The following is a 27,863-nucleotide window of genomic DNA, read 5'->3' on the forward strand; positions in this document are numbered from 1 at the left end:
CTCTTTTCCAGCTCAGCTGTTATGTATCAGAATCATCTTTGAGAATGCTATTTACTGAAGTAATCAATCAATCAATTCTCCATATGCTAATACTCAAACATTTTGTTTTGTCACATCAAAGAGTCTTCATCAAGAAGACGTGTTATAAAATTAAATTAACCATATCACAAGTAAATTTTGCTTTTGATCAAGAACACGCAACTTCTAAGAATTTGCTAGGAAATTTGCTTATTTGATCATATGATGAGTGGCTTTTTTGAGATCAAGGAAATAATCTTGTTAACTTTTTGGAAACATACTGCATTGTTTCAAATAAGATAATTGCTTTCCTTTTTCTTATCAGTCTACTTCCCCAAAAAACATGGGAGGTGAACTGCTTTGAGTTAATCTATTCCTGTATAACATTTTTGAACACTACCTGCTAAGAACAAAGCTCTGTCACACATCAGTATTTGCAAATCAAGAACATCTATACTTTATATACATCTATATTCAATGGCTGAACCTTATTTGCAAAAGTTCTAAGTCCTACAAATCCAAATTTACCAAGTTGCCTGTATTGGTAAGCTTTAAATATTTTCCATATTTACACTTAACTGAAAATAAATCTGTGTTTTGGAGTCAAAAACTCTGAAAGTACAGGATTTATACAGCCATTAACTTATAAATTATTAGAGAAATACCTACCTGTGCTAAGAAAAAAGGTAGCATTGGTTTGCAGGGAGAAGCTGTGACATCTATTCATATAACCAGAGTATCAAGACAAACATGTAATGCAGCATTCCATGTTTTAACACTGAAAAAACTCCTTGCACAAAAAAAGCCAATATTAAGATGGCAGTACTTTATTTTTATGATGTAGTGTCATTACAAATTTATTTCACTGAATTTTAAGAAGCACTAATTTTCATAGGAATATTCCTCAGATATTGTAAGGTAAGTTGTAGAAACTTAAGGATTGGGATATTTTTGGGGTTTGTGAACTGGAAGACATAATACTGAAGTATATTTATCATCTTCAGGTGTTTACCCACTGTTTTCATAAATTCTGGTTTGCTTTCACATTTTACACTGTCCTTACACTGTGCTCTTAATCATATCCAGCATCTTCACACAGCTCTTGCTGTGTCTGGAATAATCTAAAGAAATTTTATAACTATAAATATGTTGTGAATGATTGCTTATAACCCTGAAAAACATTTGATCAAAACCAATTGGAGTCACAGCAAAGAACAAGCAAGCATTCTTCTTTAACAGACATGAACTTGGCATTCATTTCTGCAGTATTGCAGTACTTATACTGATGAAAAAACCCCAGACAGACATGTTTGTTTATTGCTTTGGTAACCTGTATGAGGTTGGTACAAGTGCAACACCTCTGCAGGTTATTTAAAAAATGTAGCAGACATCTTAAAGCTTCTATGATGCTCTGATAAGAAAGCTTTAATTTAATATGCCAGTGTTCAATATGTCAGAGCTCAAATATTCTCTCAGAAGAAAGCTTAATGCACATGCATTATTAATGCACTATCTGAGGGAACAGATCTATTGCAGTGGAATCTGACCAATGTCATTAGTCACAGAGTGCAAAGCAAATGTGAAAATACAAATGATAATGGGTAAGAGGACACTTTGCACCTACCTTGTGTCTTGTACTAGTTTTCTTTAAAATTTAGAAAACCAATGAGCTCTGGATGCAATTTATGTAGTTTCCCTAATCTAAATTGTTGTTCACACACTTACCAGGTTTGATCATCATTGAATCTCAGGATTATTTCTTCACTATCAGATGATATGTTGTGTGTCCCTTGAGTTGCAAGGTGTGACTTTATGTTGAATTGAAGCAGCAATTTTTCAAAAACATGTTAGACTCTACCTGAGCTGCTGCACAAACTCTCTAGTGACCCAAAACAAAGTACAGTGTAATTAAAACTAAAACCACTATTTTGTGAAGGCTGTACAGCTTTCATGTCTGAAATCTTTTATTTAGGTATTTAAAAGAAAAATCAGATTCATTAACTCCACACAATTAATGCATACCCTAACCACTATAATGAACCTGTTTCCCACTGATTTTTCAGGCATTACTAATTAGACATGACATTAATATTGCTATTTCAGCTATGTCAAAGCAGCAACTACAAGCATAGTACTTCAGAAGGTGAAATTTTAACTGTTCCTCTGCCTGCAAGATCTTTTCATAAATTTCTCAGTTTGTGAAAGGAAATTGTTGAGTAAAGCCTAATTAAAAGGTGTGCTACAACGCTGTTGCAAGAGACTTCACAATATTGGTTCTGTGCATCTTGAAATCCAGCAAGACTAAAGCTAACACAGCCCTGAGCAACATAAGCCCTGCAGAAGACTGAAGCCAAAAATCTCTACACACCTCTTCCAACCTAAATGCTTCTTTAAATTGCATTTATGTCTAAGATGTTTCAATACTCAACTCAAAATTGCTGGTAGTCATTTTTACAGTGGATTACAAAACCCAGTTGAGAAAGGCTTAGTTTAATTAGGAAAGTGGACAACATAATGACAAAATAAATTCAGCACAAACCAGCATAAGATATTACATATCATATTACACTAATGGATTCAAATATTGTCAGTGGGAAAATATAATCTGCAGCCTTTCATGGGAAAGATCTCTGCTGTTGTGGTGATGAGAACACACACCTGCCTCATGCTCTGCTGTGATCAAGAAACAAACTACACATAAAGTATTTAGTGGATGGAAGGGAGTGTTAAATGTTAGCATGAGATAGATGTAGGAACAATCAACATATTTTCTTTCACTATTTATTCTATCATCTCATGAGAAAATAGAAGAATTAAATTCTTCCCAACAATGATGAGAAAAGCAGTTGCTCTATAATAAGTAATTAAGCCTTGCAATTAGTCAGCCAAGTACCAATATAACTGAGGTACATACATAGAATATGTACATATGCATACAACAGAGGAGGGACACTTCACCTTTCATGAAATATTTTCTTTCTATAAAGAATGGTTACCATAAATTCATTGACATGAATATCCTAAATATAAAATAAAAATATCAATCAACACTCCCACCTTTTAGCATAAGCTAAATAACATGAAAGTATTACATATTTGTTCTGATTCTTCTGGTGTTTTCAGTAGAGGAGGAAAGAAATTAGACAAGATGTGCTACTAGAAAATATAAAATATTTGTGTCTCACACAATCAGTTTTTGAGGTTTTAAATGACCTAGTTAAGGCAAATAAACTATGCACTTTATCACATTGGTGACAAACTTGCATTTAATACATGATGCCTCTAATTTGGCTGAATGGGAACAGTAATTTGGCTGCACACTTCCATCAGTATTATTCTGGATATGGAATGACTTAGCATTTAAACCAATGCTATTTGACACGCTAGACCAAATTTAAACATTCCATGGCTGGTACAGGAGTCTTTGCAGCACTATGTTTGAAAAAATGTTTGATGCTTATTTACCCTTGCAGCTAAAGGCTCATCCACTGCTATGAACAAGAACAAAATAGCAAGAACAAAATAGCAACTGCTCAAGTTGGCCACAGTCACAGTTAAGCCCCACATCTCTTCCAAGGCAATAAGCAGGTTACACCCTCCTGTGCATGCAGAATGTGCATTCACAGCAGTGAGATAAGAGGCACATCAAGGTAGAACTCAGGCACTGGCAATGATAGCTCCTCTTAAAACATCCTCCAGTGGTTTCTGACAGACAGCTTTAGGAAAACTTCTCCAATCCACCAACCAAAGTTTCCACTTTAAGAGCTTGACTGCAATGTTAACTATGCTGCCCCAGTGTCCTGCTTCAGTTTATTGTGATCTAGAAAATCCAGTTCTCCAAAAGAAGCAGCAATTTTGGGTTGTACACTGTAAACTTTTTTTGGGGAGCCATGGGTAAATTAGCAGCTGTGACTATTACTATGTCTAGGTCAACAGCATCAAACTCAGTGCAGCTAGACCACAGTATCATTGTTGTATAAGGAAATGCTGTATGAAGAGACTTCCAAGAACACCCATGAAATTCTTAGGAGAAAAAGAAATTGTGCTGTTTGATATATTATATATTTTCTAAATAAAGCAATAGTCTCAGGAAAACAGCAAACACATACTGTAGGAACAGAGCTGCCATAAATAAAAAACAATAAAGAAATATAATAAATAAAAACAATTTACTCAGTTTCCTATGACCAGTAACCCAGCATTTCCAACCTCCCTCTAAACAAAACTCACCACACACTACACTAACAGAGCTGACTAAGAGGTAGAATATTTTCACAGGTTTTTGAAATTAGCTTTCCAAGAGAAATTTACTACTCTGAAAAGTAACACTCCGGAAATAGCACTGGGGTTTCATCAAGCCTTCCTTTAGGGATTTTCCATACCAAGTATGCCTAATGTATTCCTGCCCTCTGCACCTAAATCAAGTCCAGCCAGCAAAGCAGTGTTCTCCTCTATTTCATACTTCATCAATAAACTCCTCATATCTGGAGGCAAATACTCATTTCAACAATACCAGCATCTCAACAATAGGTGCTTTTTCAGCAAATAAACTATCATCACAGTTTCATACACTAGTATAAACATCTACATTCCCTCTTTCAAAAAAAGAGAAATTACAGCCTAGCTGAAATAATTATGCCTCTTAGTCTGTTCTAGTAGCAACAACGTTAATTTTTACTTTAAAATTAATAAGAGAGATCCTAGTTTGTTCTTTTATTATGTTCTTAGATTAACACTTGCACAAACCTGACTTCAACACACTGCTATCCGAAAGGCATTGAAATTTCTGCCTGGAACTCAGTAAACAATATCATTTCTGATAATCAAAACCCAAAGTTACTCACCCCTTGAATTGTGCTGGGTTCGCAGTCTTGTAAAATTTTAAATAATGAGAAGTATTTTGCCCATGGAAGCAGTAATTATATTTAATGCAATGAATAAGAGCACAATTTCAATTTCAATTTCACAGCTACTTTTCAGAGTAGAAAAGTTAATCTACACCGTAGACAATGAGAATCCTGAAAAACTACAAATGAAACCAACCAAGTGACCATTCAACACACTTGGCTTAGTTTGTTCCTAAGTTCCAACTCTTGTGTCTCACCATGCACTAGATGATCATCATTGCTACATGCACCAAGGAACGTTTTGGGAGAGATGCTGAGGGAAACACGCAGTGAAGTCAAGGCCATGTAACAGAGTTGGGGATAAGCAATGAGAACTCCAGAAAGGATAAAACAATAATGCCATTGCACCATGTTGCACCTCAGCCCTGATCCTGCTGCTCCAGCCTCAGTGCCTTAACCACATGGACAGAGGTTAAACTAGAGGTGTGGCTGTACAAGAAGGACAAACATCCATGCAAGGCACCACCACCCATTTTCAAAGACCAAGTCCATCTGCCAGAGAGGAAAGAGCAGCAACATGAACTTGCCAAGCATGGAGGTTCTGCCTGCTCTGCTCCCACAGGCCAGCAGCAAGCATAACCCCTGTGACAGAGCCACATTCCCAGCAGCTGAGCAGTGCTGGCTGGTGCCCAGCACTGAGTGAGGGCAGAGCTGCACTCACACAGAAACACGAGGAGGGGCAGGGGAGAATGGTCCTGCACACAAGCATAGACATGGCTGGGAAGAACTGGGGAAAAAATCATAGTGCTCTTCCCACTCTTCTTAGCTCCTTGCCTGACGTCTGGTTTGTTTGGTTTTTTGGGGCACTGGGCCAGGATGCCTGAAGGGTGATAAAGAGTCACAATGCTGAAGCTGATAAGTCTGAGTGCCTCACTTCTCACACACATGTTAAGTAAATATAATTATGATATTACACAAAGCACAGCAGGGAGAGCAGAGGACCAGAAAGAGGTAGACATGCAAATAAATACTTCCTTCCATCCCCAATTATGCCACCCAGAAATTTTGGCCAAAACACATGTCATTTTTGCTTCAATAAAAATCAGCAAGATGGGAAACCTAGTAAACAGGCTTTATTGTATCTGTCCAGCTCAGCTTCACCTTCCATATATTTCTGTTATATCATTAACACTTATCATACTGAGGTTTTTAAAAATTTATACATAATGTTTGAGGAGGTTTCACTCAAATCAGCTCACAATAGCCTTTTTCCTGAATCCACACCCATTTACAACCACATCCAAACCCACCATTGCTAATGCTGTGTTCACTGGGAGCCTCTCACTCCCCCTCACACTTTTTCTTTCCATAAAGCAAGCATCACCTGTCATCCAAATCCCTGGTGCATGCTTTAAATTTAATCACAATACCCAAAGTGTCAATAATCATGTTTGTCTTTCTGACAAGAATCAGAAATGGAAATAAAGTTCATGCTGCATAACAATAATGTAATCTGCAGTGCTGCAACTGAACACTTTTCAATAAGTCTAATGCAACCTCCTCTCACTTATAAACATAAAAAGGAAATCAGCCTTTTGAAACTAAATCTAATATGCCAAGCAACTTGATTCAGCTGCTAACTAATAAATTAGATAAAATCCCCAGGAAAGATGCCAGCATCCCCCTCCCAAACCACCAGCATCACCTTTAAAAAACATACTTCAATTAGTCAAAATTAAAATGGGATAGGAAAAATGTCACTATTCTGATAGATATTTATTGTTAATATAATTATTATTTCCCCATGGTTGCTTAAGACAGCATTACTAAAACAGTTTTAGCAGCAAGGCTGGAAAATACTACATAGCCTAGAGTGCCCTCTTCCTTTTCCAAGAGGAATTTCAGGGAAACACTGTTGAAGATGTCAATCAGTTTTTTCTCAGAACGTCAAATAAAATAGATAACTAGACTGTAGTAAAACATGAAAAAATTTCAGTATAGTTTAAGCAAAATCCTTACATGAGTGATGAATGTGATTCTACCTTAACAAAAATGTACTTACAGAGCCATCTGAAATTGTTCAAGCCATTTTTTCTTTAAGTCTTTAGTTTTGCAATAAACTTCTAAACCATTTTCACCTTGGATATGAATGAGGTAGAAGCCATAAGACCACTGCATAAGAAGATTGGTAATACAAAAGTCATCAGTTATGAAGAACAGAAAACGGGGGGAAAAACTCTAAAAAATAACAAAGCATTTGTATATTCTTTAATTCATTAATTTTGGGAACAGTAAGGCTACTTTATTGTGTTCTCTTAGAATGACCCACTCAAACATTTTAATTACCTCAAAATAAACAAAGTTGAAATCTAAATATTCACTCCAGCTTATATTTAAAATGAAAAACACCTTAAAGAAATTGTATTTACATTTTTAACTCCCACAAAAGGCTTCAAATTCTTGCTAAAAATAAACATTTCATGCGAATTAGAAACAAATACTTACCTTCTTATTTTCTTTATCAGTAGTAGGGTTATTTGTAATTTTGTATTTCTGAAGATCTATTATTTCCTTCATTTCATAATTATCGCCTCTCCGTTTGCAAACAATGACAGCTAGATCAAACAAGAAGATATGCCTATGAAAATACAATACAGAGATGGTTAAAAACACTCCAGAAAGCTAACACCAAAAAGGCTTAATTTACACACTTTTGCCAGTGGCACTTTAAATTTTGAAGATGAAGAACTAAACTAATGGCTAATAAAACAACCAACACTGAAAGTTCTTTTGAGTACTTAAGACCAACTCCTTGTAAGGGACTTAGTGATCTTAGACAATATTACAATAACTAATTTTCCATTCATCACTTTGCACATTCACTTGGTCAATGGCAGACAGGCTCTGTGAATGCCCAGTGGAATGGAAAGCCCCCAAGAATCAGTAAGCCAACCTCCACTCTAGCAAGAGTTACTTCACAGGTTTTCAATAGCAAACATCACAAGTTATGCCATCACCTGTCTTGCCTTGCACGTTTGTCTAGTGTCGTTATCCTTATTTCCCCATCACCTTGAGGTCTGCCATATTGTAAGAGGGAATGGTTCTGAAATAGAAGTAAAATGTTTGATTCCATACAGCAACAGTGTGAAGATAACAACACATTCCAATGTTAGACCACTCACTCCTTTTACCCCAATAAAGGACTTCTCCGACCAGTAAACATCTTTTCATCACTAACAGAAACTAGATACTATAAAGAATCAGTCCATTCTATATTTGTCTTCAAATGGGAAAGGTTTTCCCATTACAGAAACATCTGAGAGTCACTACACACACACAAACATATTTAATTACCAACAATCAGAACAGCAAGATATATGTACTTTAACATGCATGTCATTCTAAACCAAGCAAAATATACTTAAACATTATCAAGAATATTATAAACTCCTATGAAATGAGGACAAAATACATCTATCGATATGTTTGATCAAAAGTGATTTTAAATTATATGTAAATTAAAAAATCACGTACCAAATTCTCTATTGATAGTTGAAATTGTCTAATTTCCCGAAGTGTTTCGTTATCTCTCTTTACTTCATTTACATATTGAGCCAAGTCCTAGAGTATCAACAGCAAAAGGGAGGAAAAGAATAACTTCTCTATAACAGACTGCTGTAATAGATTATTTTGACAAGTTTAATTCTAATGTTATCTTTGTCTTATCTACATATTTAGTAATTTCTTTTGAAACTCTCTTTAACATACAAGAATTAACAATATGCATGCCTAAATAAAGAAGGAAAAAAGTGTTTGCCTATCCTCAATAATCTTTACAACACTGTTCATGATATCTATTGGAACATGAACTTACTATCAAGAAAGAGGGAAACAAGTAATGAATTCTTAAAAAGAGCTGATTTTTTTTCTCAATTTCCTTAGTGTTTTATTTTCAAGATTAAAGATGGAAATGGAATTTATGCAGCTCTCTACTGAAAAAGCAGTCAACATCAAACCTCTGAGGTAAACAGGAGGTTAATAGAGAATATAGCAGAAGACATATATAAGGCAGCTCAAAAGCAGAATGTAAGGTGTAAATTAATCAAACCTGGGTGTCTATAATCTATGGCCCCAGTAGGCAGATCTTGCTCTTACTGCTGCACAGCAGAGAGAAGCCATTACACAGCAGATTTTAAAAGGGGCTTTTGAAGGGATATACTACCTGAAGTCATGGGGTGAGATCATTATTGTGCCCTTTACCAGAACATGTACTGTACACATTTTACTAAAGCCTTTAAAATGCTCTGAAGATGCCTGAGTAATAGTGACAATTTGCTGGGGCTTCTGTGTTTATGGCTAGAGATGAGGAGTGAGCAGAAGAGGTAATTGGTAGGGTCAGGAATGCTGAGAGCAGCAGTTGGAAAAGGCATTCTGATCTTCCTAAGTTGCTTTTACAGTATCCCTTCAATATGGTCACAAATTTGGAGGGTGGGAGGAAAACACATCTTCTCCCTAAGATGTTTTTAATCAAAATCTATGAATAGCTGCAGTCATTATGTTAGCTTCCCAAATGGATCTGTGCAGGATACATTCACGTCATTCTTAAAAGGCTTGGGTTAGCAATTAAATAACCTCCTTTCTTGCTGCCAAAATAAATCCAACAGCATCATGCTTCCAAGAGTTTTCTTTCCTGGGGGCTACTACCACTTTGCTAGCAGTTTTTCCAAAGACGTTTTCTTTTTGTCTCTCTTGGTGAGACACACCAGGTTTTTTAGAAGCTAAACACCAGTGCTACATTGTTATTTTTACTACAATACCAGGGGCTACAGTAAATCAGAATGGGAACAATGCTGCAACCTTAAGGAAAGACACTTATATCTCAGGGGTTTGTGGGTTTGGAGGGGGTGAGGGTGAGATTTTGTGGTATTTCGTTTGGTTACAGCCTGCCAGTCAGTGCATATCTGCCACAGCCACTCTGGCAGGAGATTTCTTAGATTTTTACACCCAACAGACACCAACAATGAAGAAAACGAGCAAATTGGAAAGAAAAAGCAGGGGTGAATATAAAACAGAGTTATTTTCCAAGCCAATTAGCAGCAACCAGGATGCATGGCCTGCCACTAGATGGATGAACACTGTGCCATTTCTTTTCAGGCACCTCTCTGAGGGAAATTATCATGGTGCCCATCCCTCTACATTCACTGCACAAAAATGGATAACAAAAAAAGGGAACTAAAAATCACATTTGTGAGCTGGTTTGTGTTCCAGGCATTCAAGGCAGCCATAAAATATGAGATAGCTGTGTGACCCAAAACTAACTTCGCCTGACTTCAGCATCTACTGTGGACCATACAGATTACAACAGGAGATATAATTTATGTCATGTTGGCTTCTTTCTCCACAGAGAACAGAAAAAACTTCCCAATTCCAGTACATGAATGTCACCATTCATGCCATGAAGGCAACTGAAGCAGACCCGTGCCTTGCTTCTGAAGCTGTGCAAAGCACATAATATATTACCTTATGCACAAGGCAGCAGAGTTATTCTATAAAGCATTTGTTTGTACCACTTGCAGGTGAATCTATAGTGACAGGTACCCTACCTCCAGAAAGATACTACTGCTTTCAAAGGTAATGCCACAGAGATCATATTAAGATAACAGAAAAAGGTCTTGTAAACAAAGACAGCTCTCCATCTCACTGGGAAATGACTGATCTTGGTTCAAATTGACTTACAGCAGTAGAAATACTCCTAAATTTCAGAAGCAAGACCAACATGACTGAAACACATGTTTTTCAGCAGATGAAAAAGTAACCCAAAATGGGGAAGTTCCATTTCACAAGCCCTCTGCTGCAGAAAACTACTGAACTTGTTTCCCAGACTTGAGCAAAACCCTCAACTTTATACTTGCCATGACATACAAAGCTCACAGGAACCTGTGAAAACATGTTTGAAATGTTGTGAAGAACATAATCTCCTCCAGGGAATAGAATTCTGAGTTACCATTCTAACACCAGACATAAATACTTCACCCCTTAAATACTCACCTTCATTGCATCAAGTGCCAGCTTTAGATTTGCCTTCTCCATGGCATCAGTAGTGTGCTTTACCAGCTCCTGTGGACACAGCAGTTAGAACTTTCCATCCACTGTTTGTCATTTTTATAAATTGAAATCATCATTGCTCATCCCCGCCCCCAAAAAATACAGAAGCCAAAACCAGAAAACACAGCCCAAGAAGAGGCATTTTCATGCCCAGAGTGAGCAGCCCATCAGTGAGTGCAGACTATTGCAAACAGTTAATGGGCAAGTGTTTAGGAATGACTGCTGCACAGCCTAAACACTGACTTTAGCTGTTAATGAACCATCACAAGAAGTGAATTTGGTCTGTCTAGCACTTAAAACTTGCCAGATCAGATCATTACTGTATGTGCGTGCTGGAAGCCCAGGTAAACAACACTCAGGTTCATTTACACATTGCTATATGGTATTTCATCTATTCCAAAGCACGCACTTGTCCACAGACAGGGATCCAGGCTGGCAGTGAAACTTCAGCTGAAGTGTACACAGCTTAAAAGTCACTGTCTCATCATACCTAAGAGGAAGCTGACTCAAAAAACATACTGAAATCAAATTTACATGTTCAAAGAATTCTTCTAACCACTTCCTATATGGAAAATACAGAGTCTTTTTGAAGAGCCTTATGAAGTAGAATAGCAACCTCTTGGGGAAACAGGCCATTTCTTCTTTATAATTTGAGACAATAATTATACATTTCAGCTTAGATAACTTAGTAAAATCATAAGAAATTGAATAGTATTTTTAATACTCATATTGCAACTAACAATAATTATTTCTTATATTTGCATTGCAATTCTAATAATTTCCTCATTTTCTTTCCAAGTCTATAAAATATTTTTCTTGTACAACAGATATTGTTACACAGAGCATAGTGACATTGTATATCATCTTTCCACAATATACAGGTTGACTATAAAATCATGAGTCATATCTCATAAGTTTTTTTTAAGAAGTTGTACCATTAATTTTGGTTTTTTCCAATTTTGCATTGATCAATATCTTGATGACTCATTTACAGACGTATTTCAAAAATTTAATATTACAAAATGTATGTTGTTCTGCAGAGTAAAAATTATGCTCCCTATATAAGTAGTAGATCTTTTTAAAATGACATTTTACAAGCATCAGCAGGTTGACAGTCTAATATAGTAATACATTTCTTCTCAGCTGAACTAATGAGTCTCCTGGCACAGCTATCAAATTAAATTTATAAGACTCTCCACCCTTATTACAGGACTAACTGCAAAAGCTAATGCTTTGTGGGTTATAACAAGAAGCATTTCAAAATAAATATGGCTTAATTGCAATTTATGACAGCGAAGAAGTATCTTAAAAGTATCCTGTATGTATGGCCCAGCTTCCTATTTTGGAGGGTAATGGTACACATTTCCAAGTGCCATGCTTATGGTTTGGTACTACTAACCAATTTAAACACACCACAATAAAAGGTCCAGGGACTGAGGAAACAATCATGTTTTATTTTATTTTCCCCAGATATGCTTTAGCTCCAAGGAATTATCTCTGGGAAAAACCCTGCACTTGACTCAATTTTACTTCTTAACAAATCTAGGGAAGCGTCAATCACCTTCCTTTGATAAAGACATTTGGCTTTCATTTTCACAACCCACTGATGATAAACAATCACAATTTTTCTCCCAGCCCCCTTAAATTTCAAAAATAAAGTACCTGGAGCAGTAGGTGATATTTCAGCACTCTTTGCATGGGAACCACTAAGAGATCCCGCAATGTAAATTTCCCATTATTGGCCCTCTTGGAACATTCCTAGTTCAAAGCAGAAGAAAGAATAAGACAATAGAGCTAGAAAATAAACCTATTCAAGTGATACATATGAAAACTCAGTGACATAGAAGCAACTATCTTAAGCTTGTGACAAATAGTAGCAACAAAAGGAAGAAAAACAGTTGATAAGGCAAAACCAAAAAAATCAAAAGTAACCTGCATGTTAGTTACATGTTCTCAGATGTTTCAACATGCATGAGAGAGTAGAACAAAGGCAACAGAAATTAGGCATTCCATACAGCTGAAAAAAATATATATTCCTATGGGGGGGGGGGCAGGGGGAAGCAGAAGGTAATCATGGAAACTACAGGCCAATCAGTCTCACTTCAGCACTTCACTGCAAAACTCGCAGAGCAAGTCCTCTTGGCATCAATATCTGGGCACATGAGGAAGGTGCATGGGAATATCCAACATGCATTTACCACAGGTAAGTTAATACCTGACCTATGTGACTAGATCTGTAAATGGGTGGGGACAGTCTGCCTTCAATTTTCCATGGCTTCATCTCTCACAGTAGAGTAATATCCAGGTTGGGATGTTATGCTCCAGGTCTATGAAAATCTGACTGCATTATGAGGCTCAGAAAGTGCAGTGACTGATGTTTCCTGCACCCCCTGAGGGACAGCTGCAAACAGAGCTCTTCAGGGCTCTGTCCAAGGCCCCCTCCCCTTCAGTGCCATTGGCAATGACCTGCAGCAGAAGACACAGGACAGCCAGCAGGGCTGCAGGCAGCACAGCCCAGGGTGCAGCTGGCACCGCTCGGGGCAGGCTCAGCACAAAGCTCACATGAAGGCCACCAGGCAAAGATGAAGTTCCTCATCCCACAGGCACCAGCCAGGGACATGTTGACCCTGAGGGCTCAGCAGACGGGCAGCAGCTCTGCAGAAAGCACCATGGGGTCACGGCTGACAACCCTGAGGCCATGGGACAAGGGCGTGTGCAGCCTACAGGCCCCTCCCAGCCTGTTGATCCTGCAATTCTATGTTCCAGCTGAAACACACTGATAAATGGAAGGGTACCACTGATGGTCACTTCCTAAGAGAAAACACTAACTCTACTCATGTCCGGGCAAAGCCCCCTTCACTTCAGCATCAGGAAGTGCACTTTTGTACATGCAGCACATTTTCATTTGATCAGAGGCTCCAAAATAATGAAGGCAAACACATAGACCCATCAGTCCAGCTAGTTTCATCATCATAAAGGTTTTGACTTCAATGAAAGCAGCACATAGTCACAGAAACACATGGTATAAGGTGTATACATATATATACATGTTAAAAAATACTGATACCTCTAACTTCAATTTAACATCTTCTTTTGTCTTAGAGATATTGTCTAAGCATGATATTGCTATCTCCACTTGACTGCAGTACTGTCCATAAATAACCAACCTAAATCAAAGCAAGAGAAAGAATGAAAGGAACATTTGTTTATTTAACAACAAACCTTGATCATTTTTTCACAATCCTTGTTTCAAAAGGAGCAGTGCCTATATAAGCAAGGATAGAATTTAACCATGTGTTCAATGGACAACATGAATGAATGAATACTATTCAGGAGAATAGTTTTGCTCTACTTTCAAAATAGTCCAAAATCATTGCATTTTCCTTTAATAGTCACATATATACAAATATGTTCTGATAAACACAAGATTCATTAAAAAGCAGCAAAATTTCTGTTGAACAGAACAGTCTATAGTGTTTACAGCAATGCAGACTTCCAAGGTTGTAATGAATAAATGCTGGAGCACAGGCCTAATAGGATTAATTACAGCCATCCTTTAAAGAACTTGTAGGTTATCCAAACTCATCTATCTCCAACTTTTTCTATCAGGTCTGAGCTCTCAGATCAAAATAATAGTGTATGAAATCTCAAGAAATTTTCAATAGATGTCAAGTGAAGCAATGCTTCCTGAAGGAGCCTGGTTTTACAACAGGAATTTCTTGCCTCTCTGTGGAGGGCTTCTTTCTGCTAGTCCCAGCGCCAAGAGTGCTCCCTTCTTTCACCTTTTCATCTGTTTCTTGAGGTGATTTCTTCTGTATGCTTCAAACCTTTTTTGGTGGGTTCCCATGAGCCTTACACTGAAGTGTCCCAAATTTATTCTTCTCTCACCTAACCTTTACCCTTTTATTTAATTCTTTTTTTCACAATAAGGCGATCACAATGATTTAAAACTTATCATTTCTGATTACTTTTAACCACTGTATGGTTCAGACACTGCGTCAATCTCTGTTCCCTTCTTTTAATAATATCAACTTGGTATTTCTTCTCAGTGTCCTTTGTTCCTCTTTTAGTACACATTTCAGAACAACTTTAGAAAGATAAGCATTTGCCAGAACAACTCCTTGTCCCCTGATTCCCTCCTACAGCAGCAGAAAGTGTAACAGCCTGGGAAATAACCACGTCCTGCTCCAAACCAGAAGCTGAGACAGCGGGTCTCTGAAGGCAGGACTGTTTATGGGCAGTTTGGGACACCCTCCTCCCTTGGAAAACTGTCCCATCTAGCATCCTTGGGATGCTGCTGTCCAATTTCTCACACACTAATTATTACTGCAATAATCCTCCTTCACCCTGAAGCAAACCCAGTTAGCTCTGACTCTGCTCCCAGAAGGACTTAATTTTCAACCAAATCCCAAAGGTTACTTTAAGGTAGGTCAGCAATGTAGCCAACAAAACAAGTGTTTTCAGCCAAGTACCACAGGCACATAAATTCATCTGGAGAGTCCAACAGCTGTTCAGAGCTGGCAGAAGGAACAATATGAAAAGGTGGGTAAAAAATTGGCAATTAGCCCACAGGGTATGGCATGTTGCCACAGCTATCCTGTTATCAGCTTGGCTGCTTTTCAAAGCTTGAAGGCAAAGGGTGTTTGCTTTACTATCACACCTCTGACTCAGGGTAAAGCAAGACCATAGTCTCTGCTCTCTTCTCTTTCACATATGCTGCCTCTTCTTTCCAGTTATGACCTTTTCTGTTTTCTTTAATCTGAAATATCCCTAATAAGTATCCTTTATTTTATCTCTTAAACAATACTAGTACATGTTATAAAATATCTAGGATTATGTTCATGGGAAAAAAAGGGTAAAATTTAAGTTTCCTTAAAAATATATTTGTTACCTGTCTAAGTAGAAATATTGCCAAAGCTGGGCTAACAAGAGTGAGGGCTCATAAAACAATAAGTGGCATTGTGACTTCCAGCTCAAAACACCAAAACTAGCTTGATAACTTTGAACTTAACCCTGTTTCAGAAATATTCATCAAATAAAAATACAGTAAAATACCAAACTGAGCACATATCAGCACAATTAGTAAGAATTCTTAAATCTTACCTTTCCTTGTAGTTAATAAATATTTGATATAGGTTCTGATCATTTTTGTTAACAATGGAATCATTGATGTCCTGTGTAAGATTCCTGTGAATTTTCACCAAATCCTTAAAAACAGTAATGGGGAGGGGAAAAGCTTTGTAAAAACAAAATGGCTTAAAGCTTTGAATACAAAAATAAATTATATTATGTTTGACTCATTAATTTCAATAAATTGGAAAGCAGATTATTTGAGAGTAGAATCTAATTTCAAGGTTTGGCATATCTTCCCTATATTGCAACAAGAACAGCTAAACTCCAAGAACTACCTATTAGAGACTAATTTATTCTAGCTTGGAACGTGCACTGTTAATTCACCTTTATTTTATAATGATAATTTTAAAATTAAGCAAGTCAAGTAAATGCTTTAGTGACAAGCTGAAGTAATGATTCTTGTCCCTGAGCTGTGAAAAATTAGTTCTGTACATTACATTGGTCGATTAGTGATGTCCTAATGCTAAATTAACTGCAATCATAATGAGTTTCCCAATACAGCACGCAGCTAATGTCTGAGAGAAAATACTGCAGAAATATTTGCTCTTTGATTACTGTTGCAACTCTCCTTGGTTATACACCATCATGCAGAAACTGTAAGAGACTGCATCAGCTTAAATACTGTATGGACACTGTCAGAGAATTCATAAGAAATTAAGTCAAAACAGGTTAAGAAGTTTTGAAATCTGGGTAACTGTAAGTAGTATATAGACCATTGGAATGAAAAACAGGACTGTTTAACAGAGCAAGCCACTGAAGATGATTTAATTCAAGAAATTATACACTACAAAAATAATATTCAACATTGATCGTGAATTGAGTTAAAACATTTCACTTCACACTGATGAAAACTAACAGTACATACAAGGTCAACCACATCACTGATGAGGGTGCAGAATCTTGAAACAGATCAAATTTAGTTGCCAGCAACTGTATGGCCTTATCCTCAGAATCTTAAGTTGCAGTACACAGACATTATTACAGAAATGCTTCCCAATTAATCTATTTGGAACAGGAGCACTTTTTCTAAGGAGCACACAGGGACTCAGCTAAGCAATAGCCCTGAAAAACAGCTTAATGCTAAGGGAACAATGGGTCTTTTTGGGTTGCCATCTCTAATTCAAATTAAGTTTTAAACTAAACTAATGTTAACATCATTTGAAGTTAATGAATATTCCAACACTTCAGTATCTGTTACACATACAGAGAGAAAGAGAGATGAAAGTATGTCCATATATATAATTCACAGGCATGCACAGGTGCACCTATAAGTGCATTTATATGTGGGTGCACACATAGATGTACATACAAATGCATGTATACACAATATAGACAGACCTATACAGATGCAAATATAAAGCCATACATTAACTTAAAAGAACAGAACTTATATGTCTGCCAATGAAAGGCACTCTCTTTAGACTGGTGAGTAATTCGGGGTAATTGGTTTTTTTCTTCAAAATGAAGTATTTTGATATCAGCAAGCATCTTTTAGAGTCTATTTAAGGAATATAACATCATTCTAAGGAAACAATCCTTCACCACAGCCCCTTAACAGAAGAAAATCCATTCTGCTCTGAGAACACAGCACTTGCTCTTCACATCTCACTTTGCTGCAGAGCTCTGTGTAGCAGCTATTTTTAGTCTAAAGCAAGCTTCCACTGCCCTCCAGCCTTCCTGCTGAGGAACTGCCACACAGACAAGGCCTGAGCAGACAAAGCATTTGCAAATATTTTTGGCTTAGCCAAGTCCTGTATTTCTTTTAAGGTTATTAGATGCCTATGAAATGCTCCTGGAGTTGGAAATAAGCAGCATCTTCTAACAGCAGAATATTGAATGCTGGTAACAAAAAGCAATACCAAACAACCAAAATATAAGCTCACTATGTGTCTCCCTAGTCTAAAATATACAGGTTTTGTTCTTTTTCATCTTCTGTGATCCCATGCAATCCTTTAACTAGTAGTGAGTGGGCTGACCTCCCTGCTTGTGCTAACAGCATTCAAGCCCTTTCTGTACCCTTGTGCAGTGTTTCCATTGACTGGAATTAGGTCTTTGAAAAAAAGTCAATATGCCTGGGCACACAGAGCCTTAGGAAAGAGGTTTACAGTAACTTAGGGCACATCATGGCTTTATTTGCAATGAGTAAGAAATACTAATGCAGGACAGAATATAGATTTGTTTTCAAAAGCAAAGGGATCTCTGTGGGGAGCTGATGTAATTCAAGAAGATAAGTTAGTTACTGATATCTGTGACAGTGTTTTGGACTAATATTTAAAGTGGAGGACATGATAGCAATCAAGAGGCAGAGTAAAAACTTCAGTGAGGGAAAAACATGGCGAGGGGTCAGGTATCATCCGCATAATAACTGTCAGAACTTACCTGCTATCAGGATGATGCTGGAACAGCAACCAAAACATTTTTACCAACAGGCCAGGTTCTCGCAGAACAGGAAAAAATCCCCAACACCTCCTCCTATAACCTGAGAGCCTGTTGGACATGCCAGGTATGGCCAAACCAGAGGTAATATTTTACAAGCAGTAATAGCTTGATGTGGCTCATGGGCCACACTCCGGGGACCCTTTCTTTAAAAAGGCCTCATAAAAGAACATTGCTTTCATTTGTCTGGTTTGAGAGAGGCTTCAGACAATTTCTTTAAAGTTTGACTGAGTAAAGACATGCTGATCTCTTATCAACTAAAAATACATGTAAACTGTCATACTGTTTTGATTAAGCTGAAAATAAATGACACAAAGTAGCAATCACAGGCACCACTATTGTTTCAGTCAAATAGGAGGTTTCCTAGATGATTCACAGAGGATTTCCTTAATCCTTTCCAGCACCAGATTCTGAGTCCAAAATTGTGAGTTAACTTTCAAGTGTGTTCAAAGATGTAGGAGCCAGGGCAGCTACAAGGAATTGCAGAGCAGCTACAGATAGTCAGTACACAGCGACAGGTAACTTAGCAGTCACAACTTCGTACCATCATTAAAGTATCAGCATTTATTAGAAGATAAACCATTTCTAGAAATTATTAGCTTTTAAAGATCAAAAATACTGCAATTTATAACAATTCACTATCTCACATGCTAATCATATTTATCTTACCTTATTCCCTCAAGCAGAAAAAAAAAATTGCTAGTGTACATCTTTTTTAATGAACTAATATCCACATAAACACACCATGCATTGTATTTCAAAGAATCATTTTGTGCAGTAACACATTAACACCAATATATCATAATCAGCTATGAACCTCATGTCTGTTCATTAAATATGTAATTACTCACAGGAATGTTGATGAAAACAGTATCAAACTCTGATGCTGACAGAAATCTTTTCAATGGCACCATGAAAAACTGAAAGAAAAAATTATATATACATTGGCTATTTTAATTTTTCTTCTAGACTGCTGTAAAAATGCATGTTACAAGTCTGTAAGCAGCATCTTACTTTCTCAATCGATTCCAGGGTTTCAGTGTACTTCTCTTCAGTTTGCTTTATTTCAGCAAGACAACAGCTTCTTATGTCATTTTCAGGACATTTCTGCAATTACAATGGAGTCAAGTTTAAGTCATTAACAGGCACCTAATGGATAAGAAATGGTTTTATTTGTTTAGAATTACACAATTAGGATAACTGCTTCCTGAATTTCCCTGAGTACTGCAGCCTCCAAAGATGACAGAAATAACCAAGAATATTTTAATGTTCAATTAGATGATGACTTTAGTAAAATCAAAATCAAAGTAAATTATGAAAAATTAATGTTTAGACATAAAACACTGAAGTATCAGCATGTACTTTGGAAGCTGAAATACAAGGTCACATTTAATTTACATCCAGACTGAAAAATCTTATTTAAAATACCCAGCAGTTAATAATTTTATTAAACTTAATGTGGCTAAATCACTTAAGCAACTTTGCATTGCCATAAATATTGGATTCAGTCTAATCCTTGTACTTATTTACAGTTATTCCCCTTTTATTTCTCAAGGGGAGCTTTCTCTTCAGACTCAACAGGAGTATGTTCTCAGATCAGGAAGCGCAGTGACCTCAAAGTTCAGCTGTTGCATATGTATGTGTGTGCCTCCAACAAGACCCTGGACTTTTCCATGTAAACCACCAGACTCCTAGGACATGGAAGTAATTATTAGTAATTACATGACTCTATAAAAATAGTTTACAAGCACTCTTACCCAAGATAGGATTTACAGCATTACAGCTTCGATAAAATCCTATTTCAAATAGAAGAGTAAATAACTGGAAGATGATATGGAACCGTTCATGTCAAGCAAGGCACAGAAGCTCTGGAGACATTAGAGGTCAGCGTGGAGGTTTGACACAGTAACTGGATAGGCTTTTGCAGTTAGAAGCAGTGACTAATCCAAAATGTTTTCTCCAACAACAAGAAGCAGTATCTTAACAAACAACAGAACTACAACATACTTTCTGAAGCCTATTTATCAACTTGCAACACCCTTCAGCATATCCCTGGTTGTATCTTACTTATTTTCATCCAATGTAGAGAATTCCTATGCTGCACACAGACCAGATGACTAGATGATGTTCAAATACAGAGAGAGTCAGGTGTAGAAATTTAGCACTGTAGTTCTTTCCATTCAGAAAAACTACCTTTAGCTTTTGAACAAAAGATTTATCTAGGAATAGCAGAATTTCTAGACTGAAATTTTAACATTTCAGAAACTACTCTTGAAAACCCAATTTGTGCAGTTCTTCATTTTCCCACAATGAACAGTAAGATTCTGTCTTTATCAGATGCAGACACAAGTAACCATTTTGCAAAAATGCAGTCTTATCAGAAAAATTGTGCTTTGTAAGCATCATCATGGTCACCCTCATCTCAAATGTATTCCCAAATTCTTTTGTTCAGGGAAGAAGACACTGCCACAGTTAACTGTAGGTAATTTCTATAAAATATTAAAATTTGACATTATTTAGACTTTCAGCTATTTTTTACCTTTAGCTCAATACTGTCCAAAAAATGCTTGCATATTTGCCCCATTACAGAAGTTGCCATACTCAATAGTTTATATCCATTTGCAAAACTTGGGCATTTGTTGTTCATCAGTACTTATATGAGCGATGCAAACAAATCCTGGCATTCCAGTTAAAACCATTCACTTCAGTTTTGTGCTCACCTAACCCAAAGAGATCACTAACACAGACACTTTTGGCAGAAATTGACATGCCAATTTTTCTATCCACTCTGGAAACATCTAGAATTTGAGTGCAATAAGTAAAAGGAAAGAGGGAATAAGAAATAATGTGTGATACCAGTACAGGTAAGAAAAGGTGCCTCTGGAGTTCAGCTACACCTAGGGAAAACTTAGTGGAATAGTTTACTTCGCAACATAAATCTACATGGTTGAATAAACAGGAAATTCATTATTTTGAAATAATTCTGAGTTGTCCTTGTTAGGCTAGTCACCTAAACTATGGTTGAAATAATATTATACACAAGAATTTCACAAAGTTATAACAAATTTGAAGGTAGGACACTTTCAAGTAAGCAATTCAATTAACTGTTCTTAAAATAGCTGGTAAATTTTACTACTCAAAACTATCAAAGTAATTATTGTATTTCATTTAAAAATCACTTTTTTTTTTTAAGGCTTACTATAGTTAATGTTTTCCCCTTTACCCAAAAAGCCTGCAAAGTCTCACATAGAAGATGATACTCTGCACATGAGAACACTGGATGCAGCTGAGCAGGAGGGTCAGTGAAACTATCTATAAAGACATCATTTCAACTTTCAAAAAGTTAACTGCTATTGTTCCAAAGCAGCTAGGAACTGGAAAACATACAGGTTGCTGTGCTGCTTCATCTTTCATTAGGTCTTCATAAACTTCCCCACCTTCATCTTCTCCATAGACACAATCATACAACTCCTCATCTTCCTCAACACCAGTTTCACTGAAAAGATAAGACAAGAAAAAAAAATGTGCAGCACAGACAAAGTACCACCAGCCCTGCAAGGGACTACTCATAGGAGAAGGTTCTACAGTAAACAAACAGAATAATTAATAGAATAGCTAATGAAAATAACTCATTAAGGGAAATTAGGTCCATTAATTAATTTTCTTTTCTCAATTCATTTAAAATAAATTTTACAGAATCAACAAAATACTGAAGACTAATGAATTTAGAACTACATGGGAACTAAACCAGCAGCAAAAGCAACACCTCAGGACAGTTTTGTCACAAGCTACAATCCAGCTGCCCTCTTTTCCTTGACCTTTTCCCCACCACATCCAGTGAAGAGGAGCTGCCTGTCATTACTGCTTGCATCCCACTGCACTGAGATTGAGACTGTTACAGGTCTTCTCCCTGTCTGAAGAAAGGATGAGCCAGGGTAAAATACACCAGAGACTGCAGAGCCAGCACTGAGGCACTGTACCTCCACATCATAAACCAGAATCTGGATTATCTCACACACCCTTCAGCTACACAAAAATGAACAAAGGAATCAAACTGAAAATCAGACAGTTCAACGAAACCAAGTATGTGCAAGCAATGCCCTGCGATTACCGGGACCATAAAAATACAGCAGAAAGTCAGTGCTCAACTCTGCCCTCAGCTAATTCAGCTTCATTACAGTCAGCCCTGCTAGAGTGCTACCTGCTTTGTGCTAGGGCTGCATCAAGCCTATAATAACTCTCACTCCTATTCCTTAGGGTAAGTCTACAAAAAAACTCTAAAAGATACTGAAAGCGGTCAAGTCACAATAACAATATAGAATTTTGAGGTTTATCCTATTGGAAGACAACACTGAAACCCTTCAGAGTAAAAACCAACAGGTTAGTCCAGCGTTTCAGTTCCCACCAGCAGTGATGCTGTGCTGGCATTTAGCATTAAACACTGGCAGCTGTCAGATGCAGCACACACTGCATTCTACCACCTCTGCTCCAGGGAACAAAAGCTGGCAAAAAGGTTGAGTAAGGATAGAAACATTTAGCTACTACAGCTCTTTCTGACAAAAAGACTTAATTTTAAATTCTTTAGACACCATTTAAACTCAGGGAAAATTAAATCAATTTCAAACAAACTTACTGATAATTGAGGGAAACTAAAAAATGTAAGCTATTTGCATTATTCACTGGCACATTTGTTTCTTATTCTTGAATTGCTTCCTCCACAATTGAGACAGCATGCAACTATTAAACTTCTGTTAATAATTTTCATAATTTGTTACACAAGAAGAGTTACAAATCCATTTCTTTGGTATGATTTGTTAGGTTTTTTTTTTAATGAAAGGCTGTCTCACAATGCTGAATTTACATACCCATTTAAGAACTGGTGAAAATATTTTCAAACAGTTATAATGCCACCACATCTAAGAGATAAGGACATCACCTCTTGCCCACTTGGGTCTCAGAGGAGACTACAACTCCTGCCTTCTGCATGCTCTGCTACACAGAGTGAAAAGCAATTATCTATGACACAGTCAGTCAGCTGCAGAGACAAGGACAAGCTTTGCAGGGAAAGTGGTAAATTGAGCAATGCCAATCACACTGAGGTTTCCCTTCTTTATAGGCACTGAAGAAACAAATCCCTGGTGTGAACAGCAGCTTCTTTCCCACACTGCAGGAAGCAACATGCAAGGAGTGCTGGTGAACTTTGAGCCTTGGAACAGTGAGCTCTGACCTGGCTCTTGTCCAACATGATTCCTCATGGATCTTGAGAGATCCCAGCCATAAGACACAAGAGTATCCTGACAATCCTGCAAACACTTACCCAGAAGAGGTAAATGCACTCACATTAAAAATTTCACTGACTTTAGGGAAAAGATACACTTGAATTATGATCCAAACATTCATTTTCTTTGCTAGCTCAAGACAATTTCCTTACAAGTGATATTGCAATCTTCTGAAAGCATTCTCATCGTATTGACAGGTAACTTAGAAATGCATTCTTTATTTCCTTTGCTACAAGCACCCTCTGTGAAACATGCTGCTTTATATACACAAATGTAGTGTAATAATTCAAAAAAGTTTTCATAATGAATTCTTCCTGGTCAGCATAATAACTAACAAAATATTTACTAATTAAATAAATACCCCATTCTCATTAAACCTATATGTTCTACAACACAATACAAACAATAGTATGCAACTGAAAGACCAAAATCTGTAATTAATTTACAGATTAATATTAACAGTTTAATATTAATTAGTATTTAAAACATACTCTATTAAATCAGGAAGACCTTTGTAGATATCTTCATCATCAACACTTTCTTCTGTAGGGAAGGGCCTATAGAAAGAAAAATAGCATTAATTACAGACACCACAAGCCTAGTCATATAGTGGATTTCTGTTTGGTTTCCAAAGTTTTCACACAGATTATTGTATACTAATGTGCTTATATGCTCCCCCCTTTCTCTGATGAGCAGTGTATGCGTATTTATACTTCATTATGTGGATTAACACTTAATATAATAAAAACCCTACTGGGCACAGTTGTTATTAATCACCACTAATACACACCATTGACATTTTTCAACTGGAAAAAGTGATCAAAACTTTCAAGTTAGGTCTGATTGGGGGTTATTTTGGTTTCTTTTTGAAAACAAGAATCTCACAAACTTGGCCAATTTTGCTGATTTTTTAGAAGCGAGAAAGAAAAGAAACCCTATTTGTCTCTACATAAGTCACCACTCCATCAGCTTGACTTCTGATCCCTGTGTCACAATTATCACACAAGTTCTGCAATCCCAGAACTGCTGCTCCTCTGTTCACCTCCTGTTTCAGCATGAGCAGTACACACCACTCAGGCCCTTCAGCAAGAGGCAGCACACACCTTCTGGAGCTCCTCAGAGGTCCAGAGCCTTGCACACCTGCCCACCTGGCACCCTGGCTTACAGCTGGAGAAGCCCTTAGTGGGGGACACAGACTATACTGCTTCTAACAACCTTGCCAAGGAGCATCCCACCAAGAGGCATCAGTGCCACCGTTCCCAATAGCAAGAACATACCTTATGCCTGTGCCCAGTGCAATGGGAGTGCGGGAAAGCTTCGAAAGTGTTTCTATCACCTGCAGGAGAGGGAAGCAAACTCTGATTAGTTGTAGAACAGAAGCAATAAAACATTTTGTTCTCTACTGTTTCATTATCAGCAGCACTACTTCAAATCAAATTATATAAACAGAGACAAAATCTGGCTGTGCCAAACACAGTTTGCAGTTGGACCTGGATGCGCTTGGAATTAAATTTTGTCCTAAGACTGCTTGGGTTCCTTGGGTAGCTGCAGCAGGAGGAGTTTGGGCAGCAGAGGGAGCCAGAGGCCGAGGCAGCAGAAGCCCGGGGCCCGGCGGGGTGGCGGAGCGGCGACACAGAGCCAGAGCTCCGCCACCTCGGGGTCAGAGCTGAGCGCTCCCATCGGCCCCGCGGCCAGAGCCGGACAGAGGAGCCCGGAGCTCTTCCTCATGGCTGGAATACGGCAGCAGCCTGGGAAACCTCATCCTAAGAGAACACCTCCTGTAAGCGCCGAGGTTACACACAAAGCGAGGGGGAGCATTAAGAAGGGTGGAATACACACACAAGGTCACATACATGAGGTTGTTCTGCTGGCAATTGAATTCATACAAGACCTATTTGAGTCTGCCTGGCCAGCCCTCTCCATCATTACTGTTTACTCATGCACAGACATGCGAGTCTTATTTGCTAGAGAGAGAAAATGACCCAAAATGACACCCTGCCTCAATGTCCACACTTCAGTGACAAGGTTTCCTCTGAACTCCTCAGAAGTTTCAGCCTGTATCTTTTCAAATCAAAAACCATATTAAGCTGAAGAGAAATATCAAAAGAAGCTTTTTATCAGAAGTATCAAAATTCAGTACAGCAATTCTACATTTCTACATTTCACAGGCATTTGGCAATAATCACTACAATTTCAGTTGTTTATTTTTGAAGTTTTAATTACAAGACTACCATGACTATAAAAGAGAGTTAAAAGTGCATCTCTCAAAGGAAGGAAAATCACATGTTTATATAGGAGAATGACAAAGTAAAAACCACAGGGAAATATCACAAACTATAGCTTAAACTGAAGTTACAAAGTCTCCATAGTGAATAATAATTCATAGGCACATAAGGAAAATTAAGAACTAATGTTAGATTAATCCTGTGAAAGCAATATTTGGAGTTCATTTAAACAGCTGTGAAAATTAATGCCTTAAAAAAAATCTTGTTTTGCCTAACAGCAAAGAATAAAAAAAAAACAAATAAATATGCCATTAACATAATCAAAGATGGGGGCACATATTTCCCCTCTGAACAGAAGAAATGCAATATGGTCTAGAATAAGCTTTAGAAATTGTGAATAAAAGTTGGTTAAATAAATGACAAAATGAATTAAAAGCTATTTCATATTAATCAAAAGATCAAAAGGGAAAAAAGACTCCTTTAACAAGTCTTTGTGTCAGGGGAGTTCTGGTTTCCATAGCAGACCAGAGCCTGCCCCTGCACACCTGCAGCTGCAAGGAGCCCTGAGCCACACAAGACAAGATGCTGTGGGATTCAATGGCAAAATGATCTGTCCTGATGCATGGGTGGGCACTGACTGGCAAAATCAGAGGAGGCTTCATGGTTCTCAAAACAAAGAGGGGCAAGTCTGATGAACTGAATATCCCTTACTTGTTTGAACATGATATTTCCCAGCATACAAAAATCTCTTGCAAACTATTCCACCCACACAGACCCTTTTCCTTAGAGGGAGTCTCACTTATCTAGCATAATCAAACCCAGTAGACATATGGCTTACTCTTCACAGCTAATTACAGCTCCTTCAAGATCACATTAAAAAAAAAAAAAAAAAAAAGCCGTACAAATAAAATTATGAATTTTAGGTAGGTAACTAGCAAACATGGTTCCCAAAGTGCACTGCCAAGTTACATTTTAGAACTATCACTATGTACACAAACAAAAGCAAGATTTATATATTAGAGGAATAGAAAAACTTTTTCAGGAACTGATGTGAAAACTTGGAGGGGGCGGGCACAGAGGCCCACGATGACACCCACACACACTGGGGAAGCCAGAGAAGCATTTACCAGAAAATGTGCAGAGAAAAGGGTGGAGAAAGGAACTGTATGACTAGAGACAACAGGAGACTACAAGAGTCTTCCCTGCCCTTAGAACAGAAACCATTAAGCATTCCAGTCTCTAGTAAAGATTAGAACACAGATTCAACTTCCACAGAACAAAAGATAATGCTTACCCATTGAACCACTCCTATTAAACGACAGCTTAAAACAGCTCTATCAAGAAACAGAACCATATTTACCAGCTTAAAACAGCTCTATCAAGAAACAGAACCATATTTACCGAGAGGCATTTTTCTTGCAGTTGCGGATTCCCGAAAGAATTCTGAGAAAATGTCAAGAATACTTACACCAGTAATCACACATGGAATTACCACTTCTGGTCAACACACTAACCCAGTATCATATGCGTGTAAATGTATTTGCTCCAACAAAAGGTGGGGCAAAGCAAGATTCTCATTCTACAAGAAATTTCAGTTCTTTGGTTCTGAGACACTACAGAAACAACTAAGAGTTCCCAAATGTCAAGGTCCACGGGGATGATTGCAGTTGTGTATGGGCTGAATTGTCTGATAAACAGAATCTCAATAATCATTCAGCAAAACTAACTTAAATGCAGCAAAATGTCTGATTTTCAATAACTGACAAAAGAAAGATTTAGGAGTTTTTCAGAACAGTGATTGTTTGAAGCCCTATACAGTT

At 37.4% G+C, this 27,863-nt stretch overlaps 1 protein-coding gene across 2 annotated transcripts in view; it reads right to left on the reverse strand.

Annotated features, from left to right (window-relative positions):
- Positions 1-27,863, reverse strand: part of VAV3 (vav guanine nucleotide exchange factor 3) — a 147,077-nt gene that overhangs the window by 69,400 nt on the left and 49,814 nt on the right. For both annotated transcript variants that reach the window (XM_066555521.1, XM_066555520.1), the window contains exons 3-15: positions 25,096-25,154; positions 24,310-24,375; positions 21,927-22,035; positions 19,554-19,646; positions 19,391-19,459; positions 16,074-16,177; positions 14,038-14,137; positions 12,633-12,728; positions 10,914-10,982; positions 8,400-8,486; positions 7,883-7,968; positions 7,371-7,503; positions 6,928-7,037 (exon numbers count right to left, since the gene is read on the reverse strand). In XM_066555521.1, coding sequence (XP_066411618.1) covers positions 6,928-7,037; positions 7,371-7,503; positions 7,883-7,968; positions 8,400-8,486; positions 10,914-10,982; positions 12,633-12,728; positions 14,038-14,137; positions 16,074-16,177; positions 19,391-19,459; positions 19,554-19,646; positions 21,927-22,035; positions 24,310-24,375; positions 25,096-25,154 — 1,181 coding nt within the window. The remainder of the gene's footprint in view (positions 1-6,927; positions 7,038-7,370; positions 7,504-7,882; positions 7,969-8,399; positions 8,487-10,913; positions 10,983-12,632; positions 12,729-14,037; positions 14,138-16,073; positions 16,178-19,390; positions 19,460-19,553; positions 19,647-21,926; positions 22,036-24,309; positions 24,376-25,095; positions 25,155-27,863) is intronic.

Source organism: Molothrus aeneus, chromosome 9, assembly GCF_037042795.1.
Source record: "Molothrus aeneus isolate 106 chromosome 9, BPBGC_Maene_1.0, whole genome shotgun sequence".
NCBI classification, from domain to species: domain Eukaryota; kingdom Metazoa; phylum Chordata; class Aves; order Passeriformes; family Icteridae; genus Molothrus; species Molothrus aeneus.